Source organism: Pteropus medius, unplaced genomic scaffold (genome assembly GCF_902729225.1).
Source record: "Pteropus medius unplaced genomic scaffold, Ma_sr-lr_union100, whole genome shotgun sequence".
NCBI classification, from domain to species: Eukaryota; Metazoa; Chordata; class Mammalia; order Chiroptera; family Pteropodidae; genus Pteropus; species Pteropus medius.
This window is the reverse complement of record NW_024347790.1, coordinates 3,619,170-3,633,134: the sequence shown is the minus strand read 5'-3', so window position 1 is coordinate 3,633,134 and position 13,965 is coordinate 3,619,170. Positions and strand designations below refer to the sequence as shown.

At 37.8% G+C, this 13,965-nt stretch overlaps 1 protein-coding gene across 3 annotated transcripts in view; it reads left to right on the top strand.

Moving 5' to 3' along the window:
* Nucleotides 1-13,965, top strand: part of CUBN (cubilin) — a 233,315-nt gene that overhangs the window by 90,526 nt on the left and 128,824 nt on the right. For all 3 annotated transcript variants that reach the window (XM_039877480.1, XM_039877479.1, XM_039877481.1), the window contains one exon: nt 11,407-11,588. In XM_039877480.1, the coding sequence (XP_039733414.1) occupies nt 11,407-11,588 (182 nt within the window). The remainder of the gene's footprint in view (nt 1-11,406; nt 11,589-13,965) is intronic.

Below are 13,965 nucleotides of genomic sequence, written 5' to 3'. Positions count from 1 at the left end.
ATTTTGTCCCCAAAGATTTCTCTGTTTGAGCATTTACTTAAAGATTACTATATTAGTCTCTAACATTACATATCCAAGTACTGGCTTCACGTGTGTGCGTCACTGTGTATCCAGAGGAACTAACACCAGCCTTCAGTGGCATCAACTCAAAAAACAAAGAATGAATGTGATTACATTCTAGAGATTTAGAATTTTATATTCTCTATATAAGTAATGACATTAATTTACTCGTCCTTGAAATTTCCTACTTCTAGTTCTACTTTCAGATTTCTCACAGGCTAAAAAATATTGATTTTACTACCTAAATATAATTTTAAATTTATTTTAAGACATTAATTATGATAAAAATAAACTATGTTGCCATGTAAGGAGTGAATGAAAATATAATTTAAAGGCTTATTGCATTGATATAATTAACATCTGATCTGTTATTACTGGAACAAATAATTATTTTAAAAATATTGATGTTAACATTTTTAAATGATATTATCATTTTTAAAATGTCGATGTCATCATTTTAAAAAATAATACTTAATGTTATTTAAAACAATGACAGTTATGTGCTGGGCCCTTTGGTTAGTGCTTTAAAAATATTATTATCTCATGTCTCTTCCCAATAATTCTCTGAAATAAGCATCATCATTCCCATATTATGGATAAGAAAACCGAGGGAGTCTTAAAGAACTTAAATAACTTCCTCAAATTTACAGATCTAGTAAGTGATGGAATCAGGACACAAAACCATGCTTGTGGTGTTGAACTCCAACGCCTCTGTTTTAATAGCTATTCTCTGTCTAAAAACGAATAATTTTTCCCTACAACTTTTCATTGCAAAAAGATTAAATGATATCGTATCACAGAAGAGGTTAGAGCTTATAGTAAGTAATTTTGTAACTAAAGTCCCACTGAAGAAAATGAATGTTTTTAAATGAATGTATGCAGTTTTTCCCAAGTAAATAATATTCTGGTTTCAAGGTCTCCCCACTAAATTACACAATTCATTCTTTCTTCAATTCAAGGAGCAATAATGGGGGGAAGCACATTACTTAGCAAATGACTAGTTCAAAACAGCTGACGCTTGACCTTCGACACACTACCTGCTTTATTACTTAGTTATAAAGTGCTCTTCTTTTAGAGTTGCTGTGTATGGTTGATGCAATCATAGGCTTCTGAGCTGAGATAGATCACAGGGATCATCTAATCTGTTATGGTGATTTAGTTACACAAACTAGTCTACAGGAGGAGTTATAATAAAGTGAAGAGTGAAAGGCTAGCTGCCCCCAAAATAGATGGGTTTGACTGGAGGTAAACAATGAGGGATGGAGTAGAGCACTTGAGCATCTGATTAATTTGGGGCCCAGCCAGAGAGAGTTTTGCCTCCTCTAAGCTAAGGACTTTGGCTGGATGCCCTGCAAGGGACCAGCCCCTTCTGGTACTGTGATCACAGAAAACAATCTTACGGCTCAGGCTTGGAGGGCCACAGGACATCACGACCATCGGTGGAGCACTCCCTGCGTTTGTGCATTTGTCGATGTGGAGCATCCTCACTGTGGAGGGAAGGTTGGGAGTTGATGAAGAAGGAATCTGGGGGTGGGCAAGTAATGCAGAGCCCTGAGGGGAAGTCTGGGGCGCTTTTCCCTGTGGGAGCTCCGTCGTGTACCAGCACAGTTATACTGAAAGAAAGCAGGAGTCGAATGAATACTTTTAAATAGAAATGTGAGTGTTGAACTTGGAAATCACATAAAGAGAACACATTTCCTCTGTCCTTGCGAATGTTTGGAGGATTTCACAAAGTAGCCTTCGGCATGACTATGTATTTTAGGGGAAATTATTCCAGTTACCTTGGTTTCATTTCATTTCCTTACAAGATATTTTTATACTATTTTTATATATTTTGCTCAGAAATCTTAAATAATTTTTAAGATGTGTGAGGCTGATTGATTTCTCCTGAATTGTAAGCAAAGAATTTCTACTGGGAAACCATTTTGTAACTTGGTTGGAATGAGTAGATTAGAAGGAAAAGGATATAGCTAAATCAAAATGAAAAGATGACGAGATTAGCTATACTTAATGAAAGATCTTTAGCCTTTCCTATACAGGAAATTAAAATTTATGTTATGTGAAAAAGTCCTAAAATATGACTACATTGGCTTCTCTTCTCTTTAAGGGTGTACTAAGGCAAAACACCAATATTCAAGATTTGCGACATTTCAGAGCATCAGATAGTTCTGATAATCTTAACTTTGAATATTTATATGATGTCACATAGTAATTTAAAAGTCATTTTATAACTATGAACAACATTGATTTCTGAGTTCCTCGTATCTATTTTCCAACTCATTAACTTCATGTTATGCCTTATTCTTTCTCTCTTTTTTTTTTCCTTCTGTCCCTATCACTGAAAACAGATTACTCTATATCCATGGCTGTATGGAAATCAGTCAGAGAAAATGATTATCACAAAGTCTGGGACTGGGATGAAGTCTTCATGGAAGACAAAACTTTCTAAACCCTTACTGACTCCTCAGTGCTAAAAATCATACCTTTAGTTCTTCAGTTTGCATGTTTCCTCCCAATGTGACACCTAATCCGAAGTTTGTCTTGTGTTTTCTCAACAATAGACCTTGTTGAGTCTGAACATTTGTGTCTGCTGAAAATGTATGTGTTGAAGCCTAACCCCTAAGGTGATAGAGTGAGGAGGTGGGGCCTTTGGGAGTTGATGGGGTCATGGGAGCAGAGCCCTTAATATTGGGACCAGAACCCTTATGAAAGAGATCCAGAGAGCTCCCTTGCCCCCTTGTACCACGTGAAGTTTGCGAACCAGAGGAAGGCCACAAACAAGCAAATAAAGGATGAATTTCTGTTGTTTTAAGCCACCCAATTTGTGGTATTGTGTTATAACAGCCCTAACAGACTAAAACAGACTATATTCTAACCTTATCCTCGACTAACCATCATCTAAACCTCAACGTGATCAGTGGAAGGTAATCAATACGAGAGAGATGCTACACTCATAGTTGCTATCATTCTTTGCCTGCCGTCAAGTTTGCCCACCTTCTTTATCAGGGAAAGAATGGGAATACAAAAGCTTCCTAGGGCTGGCATAACAAAATACCACAAAATGAGTTGTTTAAAACAACAGAAAGTTATTCTTTCACAGATCCGGAGGCTAGAATTCCAACCATCAAGGCGTGAGCAGAGACATCCCATGGAGGGCTCTAGGGAAGAACCCTTCCTTAACCTCTTCTAGCTTCTGTTGGCTGCTGGCAGTGCCTGGCTTTCCTTGGCTTGTAGATGCATGACTCTAATCTTTGTCTCCTTCATTATGGCTTCTTCCTTCTCTGTGTCTGTGTCCAAACTTTCTTCTTCTTATAAGGACACAAATTATATTGAATTTCAGTCCCACTCTAATCCAGTATGACCTCCTCTTAACTTGATTACATCTACAAAGACCCTATTTCAAAATAAGGTCACAATCACAGGTACCAGGTGGACATGATTTCACCCGAATACATGAGGTTCTTCAACTTTTGACAGCTTTCTCCTCGCCTGGAGTCACCATACTTTGTCTTCCTTTTCTTTCAGGAGAACTTCATATTTCTTGGTCTTTATATTACTCAGTTTTCTTCTCTGATTTCATCTCATGATTGCTCCGGCTTGTGTCTCTATCCTCACAGAATAATTGCAACCTACAGAATCCCCCAGAAAATTAATCTGTGAATCCTTACGATCAGGTGAATTCTGGGTTTCCACCCTTGGTCTCGTCTTCAGGGAAGGCTAGTGATCTGATTTAAGTCTCCTGTCTTTGTAGGACAGATACCTATTATTCGTCCTTCTCCTTTATCCCAGGAGAGTGGCTTATACTTTTAGACTGTTGAAGAATTAACTGGTAAAATCAAACCAGGAATTGTTAACTTTCGGTGGTTCTTATGCATGCTACAGTCACCTTTGAACAACTGCAGCCTTTTTCGTGAGCTCACATTCCTCTCTATTCCCCACTCCCATCCTGGAAGTTTCTGTTCAAAATCACCATAATGACATTATTGGCATATCTCATAGATGTATCAGAAGTGAGGCCTGTGTACTCCAGGAACTATTTCAACTTTGCCTTTGGTTGGATCTTTCCCAAATTCTGAGCTCTTAGTTGCCATTTCACATCATACCTGCCCCACTGGGAGAGTCCTTATTGGTAACTTCTGCTTGTGACCCTATGCCCTTTGCCTTTCTGAGGGAAACTGGGCCATCCAGTGAGGCACCTCTCAACGTACTGCAACAGAGAAAGATTTTTTTAAATTACAGAATAACTATTAAAGTATAAATCAATCATTTTAATAAAGCATGTGAGTATCGTCATTTATAGTGTTTAAAATTTATTCTTTACTATACTTCGGCTTTACAACTTCTTTTTAACATCAGCAGCTAATTTCTCAGGTGTTTTGCTCAAAAATTAGAGGGTAAGAATGTGACGATGCCCTCTTTGGGTCTATTCTCTGTTCCTTTGCCCCGGTAGGGCATGTCACTTCCAAGCTGGCAGCCCTCCTGGTGCTATTGGTTTATAGAACACAGTTATGGAAAATGCCAAGTGTAAAGAGGTGACCACATTTGAGCAATCGTAGAGAAATACAAAACGTACCTTTAAAACTTTGTGCCTCCAATTCCCGTTCGCTGTTTCAATGCCAGTTCGCTTTTATTAAAGCTCTTTCATTTAAAAACAATGCCAAACCTTGAAGATAGAACATATATAGATTATGCTTAATTAAAACAAAATCATATAACTCATTAGTTGTTTTAGACCAAAAAGAAGTGTTAGCTAAATCCTTGTGTGGAAAAGGTTGAAAATATCTTCGCAAGTAAACAGGTTTAGCAACAGCTTTGAACTCTCCCTTGTTATGAGTCAGTAGATCAACATGCTTCCTGCTGATAAGGTAAGCTCTTCCTCTCAGCTCATGACTGGGAGTTTGGAAGAAAATAGAATCAAATAGATTATCAGTCACCAGTACTAAAATTTTTGTAAAGATTAACTAATTAAAAATGAAAAACATATGATTCTCTTCAGGACATTATTTCAGTTCAACTGATGGCTAACGATATTAATATGTTAGATTTTTTCAGATTTGCCTCAAGTTAAATGAAAAAGATTTTTACTTTGTTATTTTTTTCAGGTTGCTATGGTGATTTGTTTTTTTTTTTTTTTTTATCAGTGGATAGAACAGTAGGACAGTGTTCAACATGGCCATTCTAGTGCCTTCGAGCTAAAATGCCCAACAAGGCATAGTGGAGAGAGCCTAGAATTGGGAATAAGGGGTTGGGAGACAGGATATGGTAGGGGGTGGTGGCCCCAGATCTGTTGTTTTATTATGTGAGCTGTGAGTCCAACAGCCTTCTTGAGCCTCACTTTGCTCATGATCATTCTTGTCTACCTCATAGAGTAATTATGAATTTCAAGGAAGATAATGTGCTTATTAAAAACACTGTGAAAAACTATGAACTACCATACAAATGTGAAATATCTTTATTGTAGTTCAATGAACAACTGATTTCTTACCTCTCATCAGCTCTTCAGGATGGCTCTTCAGCTGGTGTGGTAATTCCTCTTCTAGCTCCAGATCTTTCTCTAATCTCATCTTATGTCTAGATAAACTCTTGTTAAATTATAACACTTAGAATGTATGAAGTGATTATTGTATGTAAGACACTTAGCTAAAAACTTTACTTTGGTTATTTCATTTAATCCATGTAGCAACCCTATGAGCTTAAATACTAATTCTGTTACAGATGAAGAAATTTGGGATTAGAAAGATTAAATTAGGTATCCAAGGAGTAACCCAGTCAGGGTAGGGACCCATTTTGTCTTATGTCACAGCCTGTGCTTTACTCGATATGTTATTTTATTTCCAAAAGTTTGGTAACCTAACACACAAATTCTACAACTCTGAAATTATGTCATTTCCTCCATGAAAATCTTTTACCAGTTGGATGCAAAGAGCCACTGTCTCTAATTCTATTTCTTCTAAGCATGTATCTCTCAAAACTCTTTTTTCAACACTCCATCACCCACTCCTCGGTTAGAGTTTTCATCACGTGGTCATTGTCTTTATGTAGACCCCTGAAATGCTTTCCTCAGTTGTTGTCCTTTGTTTTACATCACTGAAGGCCGGTTATAGAAAATGTCTCTATTTCTTTTATATTTTATTATTCATTCAACTAGACAGGTAGCATGATGATGAAGAGGATATCGGGAGTCTAAACATCACCTCTATCTTATGTCCCGATAACTATTGGTTGATGTAACGTCTTTCATCTGCAGCCTTGTCCATCTTCCATCTCTCCCTCCTACTCCTCTGACTCCTTGGTCACCCACCCGAAGTCACAGACATGACTGACAATGACATGATTTTTAAAAATGGTTGCACAGCCTGCTAAACTATGTCTTTCTCACTAGTTTCATTTGTTTTAGTATCTGCAGATGTGTCTGTATCATTTTTATGTTAAATGAAATACAGACATCAGAGATTTTCCAGAGGCCTTGTTGTTTCCATCTCTGAAATGGGCAGATAGATTTAGAAACAGATTTTTTTTCTGTGACTTATTCAAGAGAAACTCTTTTCACAAGAGATTGTCAAATCCTAAACCCCACACAAAGGGACATAATGCAATGCACGAAACACTTTTTCCCCTTCCTGGCTCCAAATAAATTTAAATTTAATAGGAAAGTGAAATTAGGTCACTTGTTTATGTAGAAAGCTTTTAGTATTAGACATCAGCAGCACTGAAAACAACTGCTACATAGGTAAAAAAGCCTACCAAATAAGACCGAATTCTACAATCTTTATTAAAAATAAAACAAATGTTGTCACTACCACAGAAGGCGCAGAAACAGTAAATCAAATAAAATGAACAGCTTTGCTCCCCAATATGAACAAGAAATTATTGATGAGACAGAATTAAATCTTTTAGCTTTTGATTGATTTGAGCATTTAGAGCACATTTCTCTTCTTCGGAATTACAAACGAGGATTTTTGGCTTATCTTGGTATTTCTTTTGAGTGACAGAAGGATAGTATGTGTTGATATAGGTTCTAAATCATATTTCCTATACTGAATTGACTCCTTTTTCTGCAGCTAATTAAGTGGAAAACAATTCAAAAGACTCGCATTATACATTTAAAAAAACACTACTATTTATTGTGAATTACAATTGTTGTTTGCTTTCATTTATAATTTGTAAAGTTCAACTCGATGAGAGCTTATAATTTTTGATTTTTATCTACGGTTGCACAATTCCAAATTCATGGTCTAATGTTTCAATGTTAGCATGATAGCTTGAATTTATGAAACATAGTATCAAATTATTCATTACATATATATATTTTTTGGTTAATATAAATTTTCCTAATTCTGTTGTGAATGTTTCCCCTTTTCACTAAAGGAGAGCATAAGAGAAACAGACATCATTTTTTCAGTTTTTAAAATATGCATTTTGACATATTTTCTTCTGCCTGATACCAAGTACACATTTGTCAAAAGTCCCAAAACCTAGGAAAAAGTGACCATACCTAAGAGAGTGAGACATAACTGGCTCGATGCTGTTCAAGATCTCTCATTTGTGGACTGGAAGTTGATACCAGAAGGGAATCATGCTTACTTTGTACCACCGTAACAAATTTAAAAATATCTTTTAGTAACTCAACGTGGGGATTTATTTATTCTTATTTGTTATCTACCACCGATTAACATGTAAAGGATAAAAAGAATTCACTGATTTTTTAAAAGTCAAAACTCATGGAAATTACTTTTTGCAAACTGAAGAAAAGCAAAAAGAGTCTAGTGACTTGCAGGAGGCCATGTGATTTTTTCCAGTACAATTAAATACTCCTGGCTTCTGCAACATGGCTCGTACTGTGTATGGCACATGCTCAATAGATATTTATCAAATGAATGAATGGAAATTAGAAATTTATTTTTATCTCTTTCAAAATTTAGAAATACAACAATTGAATTAAATTTCTATCACAGTTATTGGAATTAACTTTACTTTCTAGTACTTCATAGGCCTTTACCATATAATATCACTAAATTAATTTGTAGCATTTTGCGTTTAATGTGAACTTTTAAATCAAAGTTGTTATTTTCTGATATGTTAAACCTCAGAGGTCGTTAGAGTATGAAGGAGGAAAAGAAAGATTCAAAAGTTTCAAGCTCCAATGGTTTTTCTCTCATTCTCACAACCGCATGGTACTTTTCAGCAATAGGGCATCACTTTAATAATATTGGACTTTCTCCTTCGAAGGCGCACACATAAGTGCTCTTGCTGAGAAGAGAACATGACAGACCTACAAGTAAAATTTTGCTGTTTTCACAAACCTTGTTTATGTTTGTTTAAAATCTTAGGGAAAGCACACTGTGGGTCTTGAGAGCTGTAAGTGGGTAATAAAATAAGAACTGTAATTTTTCAAAGCATCGCCGAATGCCAAAAATCTGATATTATCATTCCGGTTTACAGTGACTAGTTAAAGGGTATTAGCATCCTGTTATTTGCAAAAGAATTTACAAGGAAACCTAAAACAATTGGAAAAGACAGTGGAAAAATGTGCAGATTTTTAGAAGAATCAACTATGATTAAAAAAAAAAATTGAATTAGATTGTCTGGTGAACTGAAGCTAAATAAAAATGCAGAGATGAGCTAGCCAAGCTTTCATTTTCTTGTTCTCTTTTATATTATTTGGCCACAGAGTTATTTATCTCCAAAGATTTTTTTCATTGGATTATTTAATTTGATACGATTGCTATCAAGAACTATAGGAGCTGAAAAAGTAGGTTAAAAATTTGGGGTGACAAATGGCTTTATATACTTATAATGTATTTTAATAAAATGCTACATGTTAAGATAATTTATATGGGCCGCTGCATCACACAACCTTAGAGAGTATCATTGCATGGAATAGTCTGACTGGTGCCCCCTGTAATTGTGCAGTGGTATTGAGGTTATATGCAATCTGTGCTGATTTTGGCTCCAAGAATATTTTCCATGTGTTGTACTAGGAAAAATATTTTCTAATCTTTCGTGGCACTTATACTTTTTCAACATTCATCACAGTCTATAAACAATGTTTGTATGTCTAATTTTAAACAACCTTTTCACAGAGCTTTAACCAAAAATAAAAGTAGAAACGTTATAGGCCATAGGAAAGATACTGACCTGTGCAACAAATTTAAAGTCTGAAAACACAGAGGTTTTCGAATGGAAGCAGGAAGTTTGCGACTGGAATCAGATTTCTTTACTGCATCAGGATTCTTCTTCGAATTCTCCTCAGCTCTTTTTAGTTGAGTGGAGATTCTGTATAGAGAATATATTTATTTTGTACTTTTAAAATACTTTGTCCTGACTCACTATCTAGGTTGAATTTGCATAGGGTGGATAGTAGACATGACCTCAGCTTTAGTGTCTTAATGTTTTAAGTCACGGCAGTTTAATTTCATTCATATGAAAACGCACATGGATTCATAACAGAGTGAGGAGGCACCATCATTTTTGAACATAAAAGTCTCGATGTGGCATAAGAGATGGTACTTGGAAGAATTTTCCAACCAATAAAGAATATTCTGAAAAAATAGAAAAGGAGGCCCCGATACATTAATAGAGAAAATAATGGTTTTTAATCGCCAAAGATTGCTATTAGAAAACAAGATAATCTCTCTTTTCTTCTAATTTTCTTTATTTTTTTTCTAATTTTGTTTTTAAAATTTGAGCCTTCCTCAAATTTTACGTTTTCCATAAAATTTCGTCTCCCTCTCCATTCTGATTGAATTCTTACAAACTACGTGAGTCTGCAGAGTGTAGGAAAAGCCTGCGCAGCCACACGGCCTGCATTGGTGTCCTGCCTCTACCGCTCGCCCGCCAGGGGGCCTTGGGCAAGCCTGTTGACCTCTGTATGCGCTGATTTGCTCATCTGGGAAACGCAGATAATAATAGTCACTCCTTCAAGAGGGTATTCTAAGTATTAGAATGGCAGGTACTTGTAAGCACTCAGTTATTGCCAGCAGTTTTTACTGTGAGCCACATGTTGTAGCTCTTAGTTGTTGTAATGATTTGCCTTAATCACCTTCTAAGGCATGATATATAAACATTCATAAAACACATGCTGTGGCATTTTTCTATGCTTGTGGTTTATGTATCTGGTTTTTGTTTGTTTGCTTATTTTAAGTTCCTTGGGTCAGGACCTACATCATTTACATTTTTTTTTAATAGACTTTACTTTTTAGAAGAGCGCACAGCAAAATTGAGTGAAGGGTAGAATTTCCATATACTCTCCCCACATGCACAGCCTCCCCCATTGGATAATGTCCCACCTGAGTGAGACATTTGTTACAACTGATGAACCTACACGGACACATCATGATCACCTAGAGTCCATAGTTTACATTCGGGTTCACTCTTAGTGATGTATATTCTGTAGGTTTTGACAAATTCGTAATGATATATATTCACCATTTGACAAATTTGTAATGATATATATTCACCATATATTCAACATACAGAGTTTTTTCACTGCCCTAAAAATCTGTGCTCTGTCTGTTCACTCCTCCCTCTTGTCAATCCCTTGGCGACCACTGACCTTTTCACTGTCTTCACAGTTTTGCCTCTTCCAGTACGCCGAATCGTTGGAGTCACACGGTATATAACCTTTTCAGGCTGGTTTCTTCCACTTATTAATATGCACATACATCTCCTCTATGTCTTTTATAGCTTGATAGCTCATTTGTTTTCAGTGCTGAATAATATTCCATGGTCTGGATGGACCACAGTTTGTATATCCATTCACCTACTGAAGGGCATCTCTGTTGCTTCCAGGTTCTGGCAATTAAGAATAAAGCTGCCATGAACCTCCATGTACAGGTTGTTGCTCGGACATATCATACAGTTTTTATTATCTACAGTCTCTTGTACAAAGGCGAGGGTTTTGAGCACCTGGTTTCTAGATCTTAGGTCTGAAAGGATTTAGAAATAATGTATTAAATACAAAGAAACTGAAGACTGAGAGACATCGTGTTCACTGTCTAACCCTGCTTGCATAGTCCATTGTACCTTCTGTTATGAAATTTGTAAAATATGTAAAATATTTTGAAAATATCACCGAAGGTTTGATGTGGTGAGAATAAAGACTGAGAATTATTGCACCAAATGATATAATCAATATATTTTTAAAGAATAAATTTAATAAGTTGTAGCCACGAGTTTTTCCTCATTGTTTTGTAACTGCTTAATTGAAATTTTATTACAACTTTCTGGTTTTTCTCCTAAATTAGGCATGTGCATTTTCAATTATCTTTTGTTGAGTTGGATTTTTGAATTTTCCCCCATGGCTTGTGCCCACTTTGGACTGACTGAGCCTTGCTGTTTTAACAGGTTGTGGTGCGGAATTGTCGGGAGCCACGGGCTCCTTCAGCAGCCCCGGGTACCCAAACGCGTATCCCCCTAACAAGGAGTGTATCTGGTACGTTCACACGGATCCTGGGAGTAGCATTCAGCTCACCATCCATGACTTCGATGTGGAGTACCACGCAAGCTGCAGATTTGATGTCCTTGAGGTAGGAATTTAGATTGCTTTCAGCGCAGTCCACACTCCAAAATTTGGAGTAGACCTGGAGATTACTCCAAAAATCCCTAAATTCTTTCCAGTGTTTAGAGCAGTGTTCTATTCTTAGACATTTGATGAGTATCAGCCCTTCGTGAATGACACTTGCAGACAAGCGGGATTAATATCTCAATTTAGGTTTTTAGAAAGCAGTACCCTAGGGACTCGGTGACAGGCACTTTAGCCAGGAGGTGATGCTGGAGGCAGGAACAAGGGAGCGGCTGTGTGGGAGTGTGCGAGAGGAAGAGCCAGTGAAGAGACCCCTGTGGGCAACTTGGGCTTAATTCCGCTGGGACCCTCTGAGGTCCTGTGAGGACTGCTCATGAGAATCATCCTTCTGAGGACGCCAGGCTCAGGCACTGGTCCTCAGCTCTCATCCCAGCTGATGGAGGACTGTGCTGGGCATGCTTAGTGCCCCACACTTCTGGCCTAGGAAGCTCCCTTGGGAAGGGCAATGGGGAAGCAGAGTGTAAAGAGGCCGGCGCTGGGGTGGGTCGTGGCAGTAAGCAGAGGGAATGCCCAGCGCAACTGCAGCTGCGACCTAGGGGGTCGACATGGTGCAGGGCACAAAACGCATCTACTGCAGAGAGCTTTTAACAAAACGGCCACTTAGACAGTGTGAGGCATTTGAAGATAAGAGCTTTCCCAACACTACTGCAAAGAGTTTATCTCAGATGGTTAACACAGCCTTATAAAATCTATTATAATCTGCTTTTTATTGCAGGAATCCAGTTATCAGAGATCACACACACACACACACACACACACACACACACACACACACACACACACTTGACTTATCTGCAAAATTTAATGGCTTCCAAGTACACGCCAACCTCCTATCACCTCAGCAATAGGGATTGCTGTAGCACATCATGACAAGGGTTCTATATTTAGTAGAACTTAAACTCCATGATGGATGGGTGTTTGTTTTTGTTTTGTTTTGTTTTGTTTTACTGCTATATCCCTAGGCCCACAGAGTATTTGGTGAACACTCACTATGTACTTGTGGAATGGATGAAAGCACCCAAATCTCTGACTGACACACCCATAACACACATTTATGGTGGTTTACAAAGGGTTTTGGCATCTATTTTCCTGTTTGAATGTTCAATAATCTTATGATGTAAGGGGCGGGGGGAATCTTGTCTCCATTTTAGTGTTGTCAAAATAGAAGCTCTATTTTGGTTTTTCCATGACCACAAAAATAATGAATAGAAGAGCTGTGAACTGACTTCATCTACCACCAAACACTCCATGTAAGACAGTATAAAAAGATGGAGGTGGGCAGTGTGCCAGATATTGAGATGAGTGGCATGTGCTTCATAGGAAGTACAAACTTTATTTAATTACAAAACATGTTTCTTTGAAAAGGAATGGGGCTCTCAAAACATGCCTTCACTGCATGGCTGCAGTCATTGGGAATCGCATCTAGCAGCTCAGATCTCTGTAACGGAGGATAATGCTGCACTAAGTGAAATCAGAGACAGAAAACCCATAGCCTCCTCTTCATGTACGTACTGCTGCCAAGTCATGACTCCATCTCAGAGGAGGAACATTTTTTTAGGAGAAGAGAACAGGGTGGCAACCGAAATTCACACTCACTGTGTAAAGTAAGACTAACACCCCAAAGTGGAATGTTCAAATGGTCTCTCTTGCTAGCAAGGCTATTTCTCAGTGGAATAAAACCCCTTACAAAGGGCTGGCAGCAGACTTTTCCACAGTAATGTAAAATGTTCCTTACCCTTCATTTTCATATTCCAAAGGGTATGTGATTGTTGCCCACTTGGCAAATGTCAATGAGTTCATTGTGCTTTGGGTTCTGTCACACCCATTACGTGAGAAAGCAAAGACTGGGGCTGTCCCCTGCAAGCAGCCTCGGGGACAGGGACAAAGCAGGATCTCCAGGCAGCAACACTCAAGCAGGGGCTGTAAGAAGAGGCTGCAGTCTGCTTGGGGCTTGTTTTTATTAGTCCAAGATGATCTCTCATGTTCCATCAAAATCAGGGTTTGGAGGAATATTTTGAGGCCATTAAATATTTTGGAAGAGTTTTTTTTCCTTAAGGCCGAAAAGAGTAACCTTCTTACTTTTTGTTCAAAAACATTTTGTTCAGATAATGAACTCTGCAAATGCGGAAGTCAGGGCAAAAGTGCTGTAATAAATTTGCATTAATGGCTTTTCCATCCTTCATACTGTAGACACTGATAACGTGTTAGCAAGAGGTTTCGAAATCTGTTGCTCTTGGGGTGTGTGTGGCCTAGAAACACTGCTGGCTTTCTGGACCCATCCATTCTCAGCCTGCACATTATCCTTTCCTGCTCTGCCGAGC